Source organism: Porites lutea, chromosome 7, assembly GCF_958299795.1.
Source record: "Porites lutea chromosome 7, jaPorLute2.1, whole genome shotgun sequence".
NCBI lineage: Eukaryota > Metazoa > Cnidaria > Anthozoa > Scleractinia > Poritidae > Porites > Porites lutea.
In genome coordinates, this window is record NC_133207.1 from 14,516,822 (window position 1) to 14,534,788 (window position 17,967).

A 17,967-nucleotide genomic window follows, 5' to 3' on the forward strand; every position below is an offset into this window, starting at 1 on the left:
TCATATATGACATATTTGATTGTGTCTGAGAAGGGGATTAAACTGAAACGTCTTCTATTAATCTTAAAAAATATAATAAACATATGATGAAGGTGTGGTGACTGCGGAAATAAATAAAAAAAATATTCGGGGCCTCAATCGGGATTCGAGCTCATGGCACCTCTACGTATGTGCTACCAACCGAGCTGTAAGGACCCATATTCGATTTCTTTGAAACTTCGCGCATCAGAAGGCTAGAGGACAGTAGAGCTTTTCCAGAAAAAATAAAGCAGAATTGAGGGCTGAAATTCGATTAAGTCATTGTCAGGTGGCACTGACCCCCAACGCAACAAAAATATTATTCCTGGATTTTTGAAAACCGGGTTAGCAAAAATATCAACTCATTCTACTACTTGGCAATTCAAATCAACAAAACTCATTAAAAGTCCCATTAAAAGCCTTTAATTGACGCCGGGCAGTAAGTTAATGATCCCTAGAAGCATTCCAACGAGTCCAAATTTAAAATGGCGCAAATTTTAGAACATTTATTCAGTAAACTGACTTGGCGAAGTTTCAAACCGGTGTCATTTCAGTCCAGAAATTTTTAAGTTGAGTGAACTGCAACAAAAGAATGCCTGGTTAAGGCTTACATAAGAACTTAAATAGTTAGCAAAACACCCGGGGGGGGGGGGTACTTTAGGAATTTCTGGGTGATGATGTGCTGCTGGGACCCCGGAACCCTTAACCTATACCAGAGCTAGTTCAGCTGAATTTTGCTACCCTATACTAGAGTATAAACTCCCCAAATCCCCCCTATCCTAGAGCAGCTGTTTTCCAGAAACTACTGAAGTCACTAGCACAGTCTAGCCAAAACGAAACCTTATACCACAATCCCTAGTCTACATAAAATCTTCAACCAACTGATCAGTTTCCCGAAAAATGATACCCTATTCTAGACCCAAACGCTCTGATTTATATACCCTATCCTAGAGTAAACTGCTTGAAAACCATACCCTTCACAGCGGCACATACCTATATAGCCCATATATGGCAGTACCTCCACTGGGGCAAAAAACTACTTTTTTCGCGGTCCGATAAACAACAGGATTCCGCATGGAATAGACGACAAACTGAATAAAACATAGTGCACAAATTATCACCCTCTTATCTGCAAAAATCGGCGTATGGTGCAATGCCATTAGAGCCCGCTGAAACTAGACCTAGATCCAATTTTCCTGAGTCGAGAGTTACTTTTCCAAGGTACAATCAGCTAAGCTAAACACCGACGAAACAACATTAATGGCTGGCACAGAATATTTTGGCGAAACCGCAGTTCAACCACGCAATCACAGACCTGTCAACACCATGCGGAAATCACACAATCACACACTTTCGCGGCACTGATAAGACTATCCACAACCACGCATAATCTTCTCACGTTTAACATAAGCGAAATATCATCGAATAACTCGGAAAAACTCAGCCTATTGCCAGATAAACACCTCTGGACTTTTCTCTTACACTCGTCTTATTCAAGTTCCCGGATGTAGAGTCATACGGTCAGCGGATCACCTTAGCAGCCTTGTTTTCACACCAGAAAAAAAACTAAGTCGTGGCCCGGGTGAATATCCATCACTAGCCACCGACACTGAGGTGAATAATTGTTTTAGTATATACTAAAACAGTGAGATAATTGAGCCCAAAAATGATGATTTTTAACTCATTTCCTTAGGTTTCCTTTTGCCTGCAACTATTACAATTTTGGCGCGCAATGACCGAACGGCCGCTGTCGTCGCTTTTTCTTGCCGGCAAATAAAACTTTTGAAGGCATTTGTTTAGCTTTTGCGGGGAAATTTCCTCAAAAGGAGTTGTGAATTCTTTTTGTATTTAAAATCATTCTGTAAAAAGGATTATTAGATTTAGTTTTAAGCTTATTTATGAACAAGTCAACTAAAAAAAGTAACGCAAGACTTAAACTTAATTTGCATTTGTAAACAACAAAACTTTTTCGCCGGTTTTATCGATAAATTCAAGTCAAAAAGACAAAGCTTTACCTGTGAAAACTTCCACCCCGAGCTTCGTCACTTTCTTCGTGTATTTCGGAAACAGCTTGCTTGATTAGTTGTGAATTTTTTTTGTTTGTTACGGCAGCAAACCGGGAAGGCATTTTGCAACTTACGCGAGTTTGGCGTCTCTCGCTCGGAGGAACTGGAGGTGAATCAGTGAATAGTGCAGGATATTCACTGATTGAGTAGCCAATCAGAGCGCGCGAAAAACACTATCCACTGTTTTAGTATATACTAAAATACGTTATTGGACGATGCAGACTCTGCGAATCGTAATATCTTTGTCCCATATCATAGCTTTACATGATGCTCTCCGGGGAAACTTTTCTCAAGGTGACCAATATATAAAATTAAACTGCGCTAAACGGCACCGAAACCAGCTTTAGGCGCTGATTTCAAATAACTGTCACTTGTGTTAAAAGAAAGAATTGTGGGTAAGGAAAAAACGGAGGGGGGGGGGGGGGGGGAGAGGAGGGTAAGAAAGTAATTCTGTGCTAATTCCACTTCTACACAAATCCCTATCCACAAAACAACCAAAAAAAAAAAACACCACATAAGCAAACAACACAGTAAACAAGCAATTAGACAGGGGAAGTTGAGAAAAATTACAAAATGTTTGCTAACCCAGTTTTCATAACTCCAGGTAGAAATATTGTTTAACTTATTGTAACTTTTCTTTTCTTCTTGTATTCTTAGTGTTACTCGTTCCCGTTTTTTTTTTTGTCTTCATGGCTTGATTTAATAAAGTCGTAAATCTTAAGCTCAAATCTGTTGTTCTTGCGTCGACCGTTTTGGCCGTCTTACATTCGCATTCGCATTCGCAACGAAACAAAAGTAATTAAGCGGAACGGAAAAGAAGTAATTGGTGAGCAGATAGTTCTGACCTAACAGCATGACCAAGGTGTAGTTAAAACAAAGAAAACTAATTCAAAAGACTAGGATATAATAGAAGAACAAAACTCTCCAATTTACAGTTGTAAACAGAAAAAGATCTTTTGCAATAAACAAAATGAATTCGACTACAGAAGATGTGTAATAATACGCAAACGAAACGAAGATAATTTGGCGACGCTACGCCGTGAACACTCGTCTCCGATTACAAAAATAAAGCAAGTAACAGCAGGGAAAACAAAACGAGAAATTCGAAAAATAGCTTGCTAGCAATAATAAGCTCTCAATTCACCAGCTCAATTGCGAACCTTTCGCGTAATGCTCTCGCGTGACTTCTCGCGACTCTCCCAAATGGAGAGCTTGCTCCCTGGCTATTCGATAAATAACAGAACAAACCAAACTACTAAACTATATAACCAAACTTTTCCCTTGTTAACTTTACAACTGCTGTTCCTTCAGTATGTCGTCAAGAACTCAACTGATTTACGGCTAAAACGTGCCTCTATTTATCAAGAGTACTAAGCAAGGAACAAACAATTTTGCTAGTAACAAAAACAGTAAGATTTGTGTTGCCAAACCAACTTCACCTCAGCAAAACAACGCCAGGATTTCGGCTTAGGTAGCTTTAGGTTATCAAATCCCTCCTGAATTCCACTAACTTAGGGACGGACCATTAGAAAAGTTACGAGGGGGTGGGAAATTTTCGAGCCGCAGGAATTTTTTTCGTTATCAAATTCCTTGTATGAAGTTTTTTTAGGCCATAGCGTGAATATTTTTTTCTCTGTGGCCATATGCCCGGCGGCCGGGAAGGGTCTTAAAAAAACTAAATGCCTGGCAGTCAGAAAATTCTTTGAATTTTCTTCGAAATTCCTTTTTCTAATCGTCTGAAAGTATTCTATCTTCATTTAGAATCACCAAGCGATCAGGAAAACAGGAATAGCTTCGCAATTGAGCAGTTGTGGTTTCTTGGGCATAGGGAAGAATCGACGCCGTTTCGACATTTCAGAAAAATTCGTGAGTAGTAGCAGCGCGTGACTCACGGGCACGTTTTCGCACAGGCTAAACACCCGGCAGTCCGAGAGGCGACTTGAGAGTTAGAAAGCCTATTATTAAGCCAAAGAATACATACTTGCCTCGATTATTTTCCTAAAGCAATAACGAAGATACAGCGCTTTCATTTGCAAACCTCATTTTGCAAGGCTTCTAGCCGCTTCAAGCTAAACTCTCGACACAGCTTGAGTCTTGAAAAGCAGGCTCCTCTAATTTTACAATTTCTTTAGGAATCACCCTCAAAATATTCTATCCTTGTTTAGAATTGGAAAGTAATGGGAAATCAACAGCGTTTTATAACCAAATGTTAGCCGGAATCACTCAGGGTTTTGAGTATTGTGGTTGACTCACGGGCACGGTTTCTCCCCGTCTAAATGCCTGGTAGTCCGAATTGTTGAGGGAATTTTCACAAAAAAGTGTCACGGTAGCTGCCATGAAAGTATTCCATCGACCTTCATAGCAGCCACGCGAGCACCGAGGGTCCAATTAACGGTTAAACGAGGGTCTGAATGGGGGGGTCCACCTGTCGGTTGTCGCTTAAAATTCAGTTACTTTGTCGGTAGTCGGTTAAAATTTTCGATCTTTGTCGGTAGTCGGTTAAACTTTTTGATTTTTGTCGGTTGTTGGAAAATCTCAGTTAATAAGTAAAAAACGCTTGTTAATTATTAATATTTTTTATGTATTTCACGACTTTGATCCCTAAGGAGAGAGTAAAACTTGTAAGGATGCATCATTTGATTGCACTTAAACTTCATTAACTCTTGTTTGTTTATGCAACATGATGGTTTTTTTTCACCATTGTTTGCCAAATGAATATCATGAGTACTGATAAGATCACCAAACCTTTTATTGTAAGTGCGAACTTAGTTTCCTTGTCGACTACAGGGCACAATAAAAAGTAATTAATTCATTAATAGACTTCAGCCTCTTGGGTACTTAAATTATTCTTAGGGAAAAACTGCAAGGGGTGACAGGCTGCACATCCGTAAACCTTTAACGTTTTGGCTCTAACAAGCATGTCCTTTGCCATATTTTCCTTTCTCAAAGAAAGAATACTTTAACCCTCTGACGTACAAGGGGTGGAGGAAGGTGGATGCCAACCCCCTTAAGATTTTCTGGGATTTTTCCAAGAGGAGAAAACATCAGCACCTGACGATTTCAGTAGATGGTCGTTTATCCCTCGCACGGAGTTTGAGACAAGTTCAGTGATGATCAGTTTCTATGGTTACGAGGTATGACGTAATACGTAGCAGGTGGTCAAGCCGTTTCGAGAGAAGATGTATTTTTTTTCTTCCATTTTTTTAACAATAAAAGTAAATCTTGTGGCTAAAATCATGCAAAGTGCTTATTTATGTGTTATTGTTCATGTCAAGCAATTACCATTTCTCGCTGTTTTCACCTGATTTCTAGTTCTTGGTAAAATCCAAGATGGCGACCATTGTTGGTGACGTCACAGGCCTCCAGCAGCGCCACCATTCGTAAAATATACCTCATCTTATTATAAAACTCTGGGGAGGGGCAGTGGTGGATCCAGGGGAGGGGTCAGAGGGGCCCGCTCCCCTCTTTTTTTCGATCAAAATGAGGCCCGAAGGGCCGAAAAAAATTTTTTTTGAGACCGGGCCCCCTCCTTATCTCACGGTCTGGATGACCGCCCCCCCCCCCCCCCTCCCCTTATCTGAAGGACTGGATGGGGGGTATGATTTTGCGTGTACGTCCGAGGATCAAGTGGTTTTTTAAAACTTTGGCAAGGTAGTGGTTGGTTTTGTATGAGATTACACTTGTTCATTAAAGCTTCTTTTATAATAGACACTAAGGGCTTGTATTGTGTCACGAAAGGCAATATTTCTTTTTCTTCCTTATCGTTTTTTTCAGGAGCGCTGCTTTCCTTCTGTGAGTTTTACTTCTAATAGCAATTTTTCTTTCAAAATTAATTATTACAATTTTTCTTTCAAAACTATCCATCAAGCGCTTTTTGAAGTCTGAAATACTTCCTTAGAGGAGTTTATTCGTAGGATTCTCAAGGCTTCTTGTTTGTCAAATCCATTTTAACAATTGGTGGGTGATAAGAGGTGAAAATGTATATACTGGAAGGTTTCCGTTTAAAATGCGTCTTTACGTCAATGATATAGCTTTTTCTCATTTTTCGTTGAATGTTGTGCCTTGGTATCCAACCGGGTCTAAAAAGACTGTCTCAGTGTCAGATATTTCGGTCGTAAATTTCATAGCCAGTAGAGCAGTAGGGTGAAGTAAGTTTACTTGTTCCGTGAATTTGAAGAAATCTACCATGTCTGGTTTACTTATGTCCCATAGGGAAAAAAATCATCTTTGCTTAAACTTTGTGTTTCAATATATGCGGCCATGAAAATATTGGAAAGGAAACTGCTGTTTGTGCTCATCGCGGTACCGTGGTTTTTTACTGATAGTACTTTCCATTAAACTGGAAAGAATTTTATTTAAGGATTAATCTAAGCATTTCTCGAACCGAAACAAGAAACGTTCAGTTTTTTCACCTTTGTCTTTTCCATAACATTTATAAAGTCGGTAGCATCTTTAAGGTGTGGCTTCTGTGACTATGATCTTGGTTGTAGTAATGTACCCGTATCAACAAAAGAGGAAGTTCTTCTATTAGACCATCTGATGAGTCACAAATTTAAAGAGCGTGCTTCCTAACGGCTCGAAAAAAATGCAAAATGCTCTTTTTTCTGAAAACAAATATTGATAATGTCAGCCCATGTCGGCAGTCGATTAATATTTTTCCTGTCGGTAGTCGGTAATTTTTTACTCGTTTTGTCGGTAGTCAGTAATATTTTTCGCCTTTTGTCGCTAGTCGGTTAACCCCATTCACACCCTCTTAAACATGTGGTAAAACTGCCGAGTCAAGTCTACAAAAACCAAAAACGAGTCACTTTGACGACTCACGGGCACGGATTCCGTCAGCCTAAATGCCCGGTAGTTCGAATGTTTCATCCATATTATTTCTTTTGCTATCTTTTGCCTAGGCAAGCTGCGGGTGAGCGAAGGAGCGAGGAGTTGAGCAGAGCGGATAAACGGCGATTGAAGAAGGATGAAAGAGACCGCCGTAGTGATGACAGCCATCGTGGTGGGCGTGACAAGCCAACAGGGCGTGAAAAAAAAACATACTTCTAAATAAAATTCATCTGAGCTGCGTATCGGAAATTGCCCAAAAACTGAACCTACAAGTAAAAATCCTATAAAATTCTCAGAAGTGATAGAGCGCTTACTACACCTGTATGTGTAACGTATGTAAGGGTGACGCAATGTACTTTGAGAAAAAATAAATAAATGAGACCTAGCTTTCTTGGATTTGTTGGTGTTTCACTTCTCTGACCAAATTCTCTGTGTCTTTAGATTTTTGCTGAGGTCCCTTTTAATTTTTTTTAAGGAAAGGCAAAGGATATATTTTATTCAGTAGCACCGCTTTTCAAATACAATGTTTTTGCGGCAACAATTTTCTTCGAAAGTAAAAAGTTATTCATTGTCAGTTCTGTGCATGCTTCGGTCTTATTTAGATGGCAAATGCCACTGTAAGACAAACGTTCGTGCTACTCTTTTCAACCACTGAAGCTGGAGCAAAAACCAGACTAGTGCGTGATGCGTGATGACTTGATTCAGTGTGTTTCCTTGCACTCCAAGTTTCTATTGTATGTGGGAGGGGGGTGGGGGGGGGGGGGGTGGGGGGGGTTTGACGGTAATATAAATATATATAATTAATTCTCTTGCAGACAACACTCATTTTCACACGACAGGTTTTGCGCTAAGCCTTTGAATTTAAAGTTTCGGCAACTCAAGAATAATTTGTTCAAAAAGTTAAACGCTAAAAGATTTTTAAAATACATTTAAAAAACATTTTAAAAAGTGAACGACGTTTCGGCGCTACGTTACGCTATTATCAAGTTGAAAAGTGAAAAAGTATAAGGTGTAAGACGAATATATAAAACTTGAAACAATACATAAAATGTTTGCGGGTCCAATGGGTATAATTCCCAAGGTAAGAAACACAATAAGAGAAAAAAATAAGAAATGTACGAAAGTGTCACGTAAATAGTTTGGCGCGAATGGAGTCGGCTTGCGTGTTAAGAGAAGGCTTGATGTCCTTTATGTATAACATCTCGTAGACTAAGCAATCAAGCTTGCTGTTACATTTCCTCAGAACTTTGAGAAGATGGTCAGTCTTTGTTCTGTTGTTGCCATGCTGTGTTTCAACGTGTTTCCCGATGGCTGAATAACGGTATTCAATTATGCGTTGATGTTGCGTTGACTTTTTGATCAAATCAATTTCGAAAACTCAAGAATAGTTTTTTTTTTTTGCTTTTTTAAGTTTCTTACTTCACCTTCCTGTTTCTTACTTACGTGCTAGGTGATCAAAGTTCTGTGAAAGGAAAAAGCGATTTCTCTTCATTACCTTCCATATACCTTTTGCATGGTATACGTCTCATTCAAAGCTGTTTACTTAATTCAGTATAAAACAATACATTTCAGAATTATATGCAGAAAGCGGCAAAATCCTTGACGTCTCAGTCTCATTCACGTGCATTTAAGCCTCATAATGAAACTGAAACAGTTAGATTTCATACTATAGCCATTAAAGGTACAGATTCTTAAACACGATCTTAAAAAAAGACTCGTTTGGCAGTAGTCTCTTATAATAATCTATAATTGCCTTGAAAAGATGAAACAATTTCTCTTTTTCATATCCTGTGTTCCGAAAAAAGCTTCTTTATTTTGACAGCAGTCGCCACCTCTATTCATGGTCATAAATGTGCTTTTTTATAGACAAGTAGACAACTGGCCAGATTTCAACACTTTCTTAACACTGAACAAGAGTACAAGCTAATGCGGCTTTGACTTCAGAGGTAAATGTTAAAAAGTCTACGGCATTGACTGCAACATGTGTTATTTGCTCTCTTGATTATGCGCGCAACGTTTCAGCAGCTGAAAGAATAAGTGTACTTCCTTTATAAGCGCACCTATGAGATCAATTTTTGATGTTTATTCAGTCTCAGTCTTCACTTTAAGTTGTAGGAAGCGCGCAACACAGGAAAACAGCAAAGTCATGGCCAAAGAAGTAATACAATTTTTCGTAGCCGCGAATTTGGTCACCTTTGTTTTAGGTCATGGGATGATGCTTGATCCCCCCAGCCGAAACTCCGCTTGGAGATATTTTTCAAACCGTCCAAAGCAGTTCACGGATAACGAATTGAATTGTGGGGGATTCAGCGCACAGTGGGACAAACATGGTGGTAAATGCGGCGTTTGCGGCGACGAATATAACATAGCAAACCCTAAGTACGTCTACCCAGGCTTATTCGCTCAAGATGGTTTTATCACCAAAACTTATAAGGAAGGAGAAACAATTCAGGTCACAATAAAGATCACTTCCAATCATCAGGGATTCTTTCGTTTCACCGTAGGTAAGCTGGAGAGACAGCCAATCACCCAAGAACAGCTAACTCACGTCTTGTTGCAACCCGATGGTTCGAACACGTGGCAGTTGCACTCATCCGCAAATGGAAACTACCACATCAAACTCGTGCTGCCCAAAGGCCTGACATGTGATCACTGCGTGCTTCAGTGGTGGTGGACAGTGGGAAACAACTGGGGCTGCAATGAAGAAGGAAATTGTGGAGTTGGTTTGGGAAAGAAACAAGAAACATTTGTTAACTGTGCCGATATCAAGATAACACCAGAGGGAGGGGCTAGTGGTACAGATACACCCCTAACAGAACAACCCTCTACTCAGGCGCCTTTGACAGGGTTTACACCTAGTTCCAAACCCCCCAAAACACAGAAACCCTCCACTGGATGTAAGGCCACGGGGCCCTGGACCGGACAAGCTGCTATGGACAAGTGGTGCGTTCAGAACTGTGCATTAGGCAATTGCCCCTCAAGCCACTGCCAGTGTTAAGCAATCCGTTTCTTTTTACGAGTGAATTATGTGTGTGAATTATGTTGTGTGAATTAATTTTGTAGTGGAGAGTCTGTCAAACCTAAGAAAAAGTTATCAGCAAGCTAGAATTAGTACGAACCTAACTCAAAATATATGTTATTCAGAATCGTGCCGACTAAGAATAATCCTCTTTCATAGGAAAAGCAGTTCTTGTAGGTTTAGCTTTACACTGTTCAATAGTCTGTCTAAGGTTGACATTCCACTTCCAGTGTCTTGTAAGGTGGGGCATAGGATGAACAAATAAGCGTGTAGACGTACAGATTGATGATTGGTTGTATGGATGATTGGATGGAAAAATGAATAAATGAACTATCAATCAATTAATCAATCACCATGGGAAGAAAAAACCTCATTTATAGCTCTATGTCTACGAAAATGTCGTGTAAATCTCAAAATAATTCCTAACCTCGCAAAGATTTTGAAAAACAAGCCTATATCTGAAAACTCAAGAGACATTTTCCGCATTAATGGTCACGTGTGACGTAGCACAACTGTAAAAATCCCTTAAAACAATAAGAAAGTTTGCCCTGGTAGGTGAGTGATTCCTGTAACAAAGTGTTTACACGGCAGGTAGGGTTTCCCTGGTTCTAGGGTAACCTTGTTAGAAGCGTAGCCAGCAATTGTTTCCTTGTAAGCCGGAGTTGTATAAGCCCTACAGGAGACGTGGGTTGGGAGGGGGGGGAGTAAATTAAACAATCATTCAGGTGGATGGGTTTGTTCGAAGTTGCATTTCCACTTGGATCAATGCGGAAAAAGAGTAGTTCAACATAGCATTAAATTAAAGTTTTTCGGTAGGAGCTACTTGGCTACTTAACATTTGAAAGTGGTTTGTCAACTTTTTAAAGTTAGTCCCTAGCACAGCCTAACAACAACAACAAAAAACAAACAAGGAGAAAGCGGTTTCCTAGCTGCTGTTTAGAGCTGAGACCTTCCGAAATTATGAGTTTTTAAACTAATGATTCTAGCGGGTACTTAAAGTAAACAAAGTGGAGCGGCTCGAGCTCTGCAAGGTATCTACTTGAAAAACCCAAGATGGGGTTCCACGACGGATTTTCCTAGTGAAATATACGCCAATATTGCACGTCAATAATTGAGAAAGACATTGGTGCCTGTATTAAATGCAACTTCTTATCTTGTTAACATGCGATTAATTGAGCTCATTTTAACCCAATTTTTTGTCAAGCCTGGGCTTAATGGCTTTTAAAATGGCAACTACACCCCTGTCTGTAGCGCTTAAGGTTCAACCTATGCGTCACGGTTACCCTTATCGGTCTTGTAAACACGTCGCATAAAATAAGAAGAAATGTGCGAGTATTCGGGTAACCGTCTGGCTTGGGTAAACCTTAAATTATTCCAATTATGCAATCCATTCCCGATAAATAAAGTACTTTTTTTTGTAATGGAAAAAATACCTAAAGTATATCTTTTAAGACTAGTATGATAAAACATGACTTAGGGACAGTTTTAGAGGAGAGGTTGACAATAAAAAATATATCGTTGGGACCTCAGTAAAAGTGTCCGCGACCACTTAATACAGGTGACCGCATGTCAGTATTATAGTAATCAAGAGAATGCTGACAATAAATATACTCAAAAGTAGGTTGAATTTGATCGTCCGGGTAAACGTAGTGAAATGGCTCCTGGGTTCAATCCTTTCACAACAAATAAACCGTTGGGACTTCGGTAAAGGTGACCGCATGTCAGTATTGTCAGTATTATAGTAATCAAGAGAATGATTGACCATAAACTCGGTTAAGGTGACCGCGAACGTTCAAAAGAGCAATGTCATGCAATTTGTTATCTTTGCAAAAAGCTTAAGCCGAAAATAGTAGTCTATTATTGTTATTCAAGACCATATTTATCGGTATTTCGTTTCTTATGTTGCAACAGATGGCAAGGATGGACATCGACTGAAACTTGAAAAAGTTGGGTCAACTTTGTAGAGTTTCAGTATGCTGAGTACTCCCTGCTGGTGAAATTTGTTTGATATCTTCTTCATAACTCGATCTACAGGAGCAGTTTGTGTATGGGGCATGCATAGAGGATATTACACGGTGGCGCGAAGATATGAATTTTATTTTCGAGTGGCAAAACAATATTTTACGAACGAGCGCAGCGAGTGAGTGAAATATTGTTTTGGCCACGAGAAAATAAAATTCATATCTTCAAGCCGCCGTGTACACACTGGTGTAATGTTCTTTTTATTATATACAGGGTGTCCCAAAAGTTCGTTCCTCTACTTTGTAAGTCTGTAGTGTAAGTTACGATTGTACTCGTGAAACGAATTATTTATGCACAAGTTGTTTATTTCAGTCTGATTAAGTATCATATATTTATTGCGCCATCTTTTTATTGGAAAATTCAATTTTTGCATTTTCCCGCCAAAGGTGTGCACGCGCGTTTATATTTTCCCGCCAAATATTTGTCGTATTTTGTGTCCTGAATTGCTCACAATCTTCCCTCGGTTTTGTGAATATCATGAAAGATCACCCTGTTAATGCTAAAAAGCTCAGCTACTTGAGAGCCCAAGCGTCTATACTCAGATCAATTGGCTTGTGAGTTAAATAAATTTCCAAAAATCTGCAAAAATCTGAACGTTGGGTAGTGAAATGGTCCTCAAGAAAAGAGCGGGAAGACCGAAATTCCTAATGAGGCAGCTAAAAGAATTCTGAACAAAGCTAAGTACAAAAGGGGAAACTTGACCATACAGCTCAGCTTTCACGACAATAAGCAAGCAAAGGCCATGTTGGGGGAAAAAACACTATCTTGAGGTTTATAAAAAACGAAGGTTGGAGACCGCTGAGAAGGCAAAAGAAACCTCTGCTCACAGCCAAGCAGCGTGCAGCTCGACTGAAATTTGCTAAGCAGTACAAAAACCTTACTGCGGCAGAATGGGATGATTTTCTTTTTTCGGACGAATGTCCCCAATATTTGTTTCAGCTGCCCAATTCGAAATTTGATATTGTTTGGGGTTCTCAGGAGAGCAAAGTTCCTCCAGCATATCAGGTTTAAAAAAGTTCAAAATGGATCATATGGGGCGGAATGACAGGCCGCGGTCTCACTGGGATACATCTTTTACCCCAAGGACAGACTTTGACTGTCGATTACTACATCAACAACTTATTAGAAGCCTGTCCTTCACCGTATAAACGTGAATGAAGCAACAGACAAGCGAAAATTGTGCAGTTCCAATCGCCACGTGCATTCGTCCAAGACGGGGCGCCAGCACACGCAGCCAAGGCCACCCAGGCATGGTGCGAAAAAAAAACCTGTCAAATTTTATAGAGAAAACATGCTGGCCCCCAAATTCCCCAGATATTAACCCTGTGGAGAATCGTTGGAGCATAATGGATGAAGTCGTCTATAAAGACCCAACTCCTAAAACCATGAAGGATCTGAAAAGACGGCTCAAACAAGCCTGGAAGAAAATCCCGCTCTCCACGTCACGCTACATGACTTTAATATCCCACTCCATGCCGCAACGGCTTCGGAACGTGATATCAAACAAAGGAGGGCATGCTGGATATTGACTTTCCGAATATATGTACTCAGTAAAGCAATAAAAGTCTTTAAGAAATCTCATGCAGAAGTGCAGTTTCGATCAAAAGCTATGTCGCATGTAGTAAGAGGAACGAACTTTTGGGACACCCTGTAGACAAAAAGGCGTCGATACAATAATAGATTTTTATTCGCGCAAAAAGTAATTGTGACGGCTCAAATTTATAGTGCAGCAATAAGACATTGTTTACAATAATCTTGAAAAATAACACTGAGCTGAATAGGGCTCTACAATGACAAAATATAAGTAAAGCTTTGAAAAATGTGTAAGTAAAATTCAAAAGACGCAAGACGCCTTACAAATTTCGAAGGGGAATTACGTCATCGATAAACTCACGTGTGAGATTATGGAAAATAAACCACTCGGGTCCCGGATGTAGTTTTTATGAATTTTACGAGTGGTATATTTTCCAGTAAAACACTCTTGTCTATATAATAAAAGGCACTAAGTAATGTCTTCAGCACAGAATTGACCTTCATTACCCTTGTGACATGGAGCAAAACCCCTTCGGTAGAGTTGACCGCAGTATTGTATAGTAATCAAGAGGATGATTTTTCATAAAAAATAGATCAATCGCTGAGACCTCGGTAAAGCTAATGTGACCGCGATCATTCTCTTAATAGAGTTGACCGCTTGTCAGTATTATAGTAATCAAGAGAATGATTGATAATAAAAAAAAAGTCGTTGGGACCTTGGTAAGGTAAGGTAAGGTCAATAAAAAATAGTAATCAAGAGAATGATTAACAAAAATATATCGTTGGGACCTCGTAAAGCTAAGGTGACCGCGACCGCTTAATAGAAATGACCGCTTGTCAGTATTGTGATAGTAATTAAGGGAATGATAGACAATAAAAAAGAATACATAGTTGGGACCTCGGTAAAGGTGACTTTAATTGCTTTAATTAACTGCTTTTAATTAGTGCGTTTTGTCAGCCAAATTGACACAAATTAACAATTTGTCTGTTACAGCCTGACAAAGTTTTTCGCTGCTACTATACTAAAGTTTCGAAGGATAGATCAACCCTCGCTTTTAAATGAATACTCAGGCCACAGTTAAACCCCGTTAATACAGACACTTGGGGAAGGGGGGAAGACATAGAAAGTGTCCTTATTAAGGGGGTGCTCGTTTAATTATTTAAGCAAAAATACACCTTTTATTTGAAAAACATGCTAAAGAAATAAAACAAGGCATTAGGGACTGTTCGTTATTTATGCCTAAGGGGGGGGGGGGGGGGGGTCGGTGATTTTCAAGCAATTCAGGCATATGAAAAATTTACCCCTCCCCGGAAGTGGGTATTTTAAAAAATTACCCCCCCGTTTATGTGACAGGCCCAAAATGTAACCCCCCTACCCCCACCCCCTCCCCTCAGGACGCGACGTGCCTCCGATTGCGAAATTGCGTACAACACGTGTTCTGGCCGGTTGCCGACAAACCAAAATCCATTGCAAGGTCATTTGTGATCGTACAGTATAGAAGCTCTAAATAAGGAAAGCAACTTTGCAGCGCCGGTGTTAACGTGGGCCCTGAAAAGATCAGATTTAAGAGAGAAGTCAACGGTAGGAAAGTTTGTAAGGAGCTCATTGTAAGGATTGAACCACGAGGATGTACTCCTGAAACTGGAGACAGTTTTGCTATTATTAAATATCAGATTGCATGTAAAGGGATTTAATAAGTTAATATATATTGGAACCTTTAAATAACGCTACTCCACGTCACGTTTTCTTAGCTTTTCAAACTATAAAGATCAGGCGCTTTGTATTAAATAGAATTCTCGATACAGAGTTCAACTTTTTAAATATGTCTGCAAAACGGCTACACAAGTGTTGAAACAACAGTTTCTAAAAGCTTACCCCTCCCCCCTTATTTGTATTTTAGAAAAACACCCCCCCTTTTTCAGTGACTTTGAAAATTTTACCCCCCCACTCTAAACACCGGCCCCCCCCTTAGGCATAAATAACGAACAGTCCCTTAGCATAGTCAAACTGAGGGAAAGGTTTATCACACCACACAGTTCAGAGCATGCGACGATGAATTGTCCGCATTTGCGAGGTTGACATCTATGAGATTCTGTTCATTGAGCAAGAAACAAGTGTCCGTTGTCCGCATTAACGCCAGGTGTCCTCATTACGCCGATTTAATTGAGAGAAAATGTATAGATCATTTTCACTGTGTCACGAAACAAAAAAATAAATTGGAAACCGTCCAGTGGAAGAAGCCAAGAAAATGAAATGTTATAAAAGACTAATATATAAACAATTTGTCCAAGTCCCAGGTCTCTGTGGCCCACAGTTTCTGAGTTACTTGCCGAAACGTTTCACGCACCTTTGTAAAGCTTTGTATAGAGACGCCATATTGGTGAACCGTGCACCCGATACGGCCGCCGGAAATCAACAAAGAGGGGGGCGTAAGGGTTTGCGGTATTGCGGTATTGGGTTATTTTTGGTGCGGTGTTGCGGTAATTTTTATTTCAAAGTACGGTATTGCGGTTTTCAGAGTCCAAGCGGTGTGCGGTAAGTTTAAATTTTATGTCGCGGTAGTCGGTGAAAAAATCGTTGTGTCGCGGTGATCTGCTTCTTTTTCATGACAAGATGATACAAATCCTAAAAGGTCTCGCTACCTAGCCTGCGTGTCTTCCTGTAGTTGCACAGTCGGGGATCGTATTGCGCAAACAGTGCAGACAAATCGTATGGCTTGTAATTTCAGTTAATACTTGATATGATTAACGACATTAACTTTTTTATCCAATGATACGTAAACATGTCGCATTATTTATGACCTCATGGACATTGTGGGAATAGTCAGCTTTTAACCTCCCTACCAATCTTACCACCACTTTCGTGCTAGTCGCAAAAAAATGGCGAGCGATCCAGAGGGTCAACTAAGTGATCAGTCAGATATTCCAGCAAATAGTGAGGTCAGTGAGGTCATTATAAATTGTGTAGTGTCGAAAGATAATCCATGAAGATGATGTGATCTAAAATTGAATTAATACTCGTCCTTCTCGTTGTGCATGCAGGAATATAGAATGTACTAGTATTCGTGTGTGCTTAGCCTACGTACCATGGCGGCCGGGGGGGGGGGTACTTCCTGATAAGAGGCTAATGAGGATGTGCCGCTGGATGGGGTCGCATTTTCACGACTGGATTGACTATAATGGGGTCGCATTTGTAGAGAGTTACTAGGATGGGGTCGCACATGTTCTGCTTTTTTGGGGTAAAACAGTTCTTCAAAAGTGACTAAGATGTGGTCTATAATTGGCCACAGAATAGGCTATAATGGGGTAGGGGCTCTGAGAGGCCAGTGGCACATACCGAGCAAAAATTAACCCAAGTACCCCATGGGAGTTTTACATGGTTTTGTCGGCAGCACGACTGTGAGCGGCGAAGCAGCTCCCGCCCCAATCTCCTCGCCCGCGCCTGCCTTCATTATTTAGCTTCAAGCGGGGGAATGTAATGCGGTCAATGCAAGCTTATTGTTAAATTTAATAAACAACCACTTCCTGATTTTTTTGCCGAGAATCTTTCCATTTGAATCCCTACCTATCTCAAAAATCCGAAAATTTGCGACCCCATTATAATCACTCCAGTCGTGAAAATGCGACCCCATTAAGCGGCACATCCCTCTTAGCCTCTTGCAAGGAAGTACTCCCCCCGGTGCTGTGTGCCCTTCGAATCCAAAAGGCAGCCGGGGTCGACGTTTTGAAACCCTCAACACAGAACCGAGTTAACTGTGAATCTGAAACAACCTCATAAGAGTCAACTGTCATCCGTCCGTTTATGATCCAGTTCAGTAATATATACAGTAATACCAGGAGCTCCTGAGTAATACTAGAAAACTCCTGTTGTATCATTTACGTAAACGCTTACATGTAAGGAACAATGTTAAACGAGTGCGATGATCTTATGTTTATCGTACACTTGACATCGACGCACCATGATTTGGAAACACTGACATAAAAGTATTATTTCTATTTGAAAGGAGGATTTTATGGTATTGACAACGTCAACGTTTTCCCATTTGTAACTGCGGTTTCGGTATTTGGCTAAATTTTGATGCGGTGTTGCGGTATTCTCGCGCTACCATGTGCGGTATTGCGGTATTCGTGTCCCCCTTACGCCCCCCTCAACAAAAAAGTCTGGAGTTCACGTTTTCTATAAAAGCTCTTTTTTTTCACTCGAGAACTAGCATACGTGCGCATAAACATATCTTCTAATACTTGAAATGGTTATACTGCCGAAAATCTAGAGACAGCATTCCTATTTTAATTTGGACTGTCACGCATTGTGAAAATTGCTGTATTTTCGAAATGAAACGTGCTACGGGAATGGAAACTTGTAGAAAGATTTACTGTTTTTGTTTATCTTCAACCTAGTGTAAATATTAAGAATTCGTAAAACCTCGCTAATTTGATGACTTCACTGTGAAAACCATCTATTAGGGCTTTGCCCAGTAC

At 40.1% G+C, this 17,967-nt stretch overlaps 2 protein-coding genes across 3 annotated transcripts in view; both read left to right on the forward strand.

Moving 5' to 3' along the window:
• LOC140944987 (L-asparaginase-like) overlaps positions 1–17,967 on the forward strand; it is a 255,222-nt gene that overhangs the window by 199,880 nt on the left and 37,375 nt on the right. The gene's annotated exons all lie outside the window — the stretch shown is intronic.
• Positions 9,112–9,912, forward strand: LOC140944995 (uncharacterized). Its single transcript, XM_073394112.1, has one exon. The coding sequence runs from the start codon at positions 9,127–9,129 to the stop codon at positions 9,910–9,912; it is 786 nt and encodes a 261-aa protein (XP_073250213.1). The 5' UTR covers positions 9,112–9,126.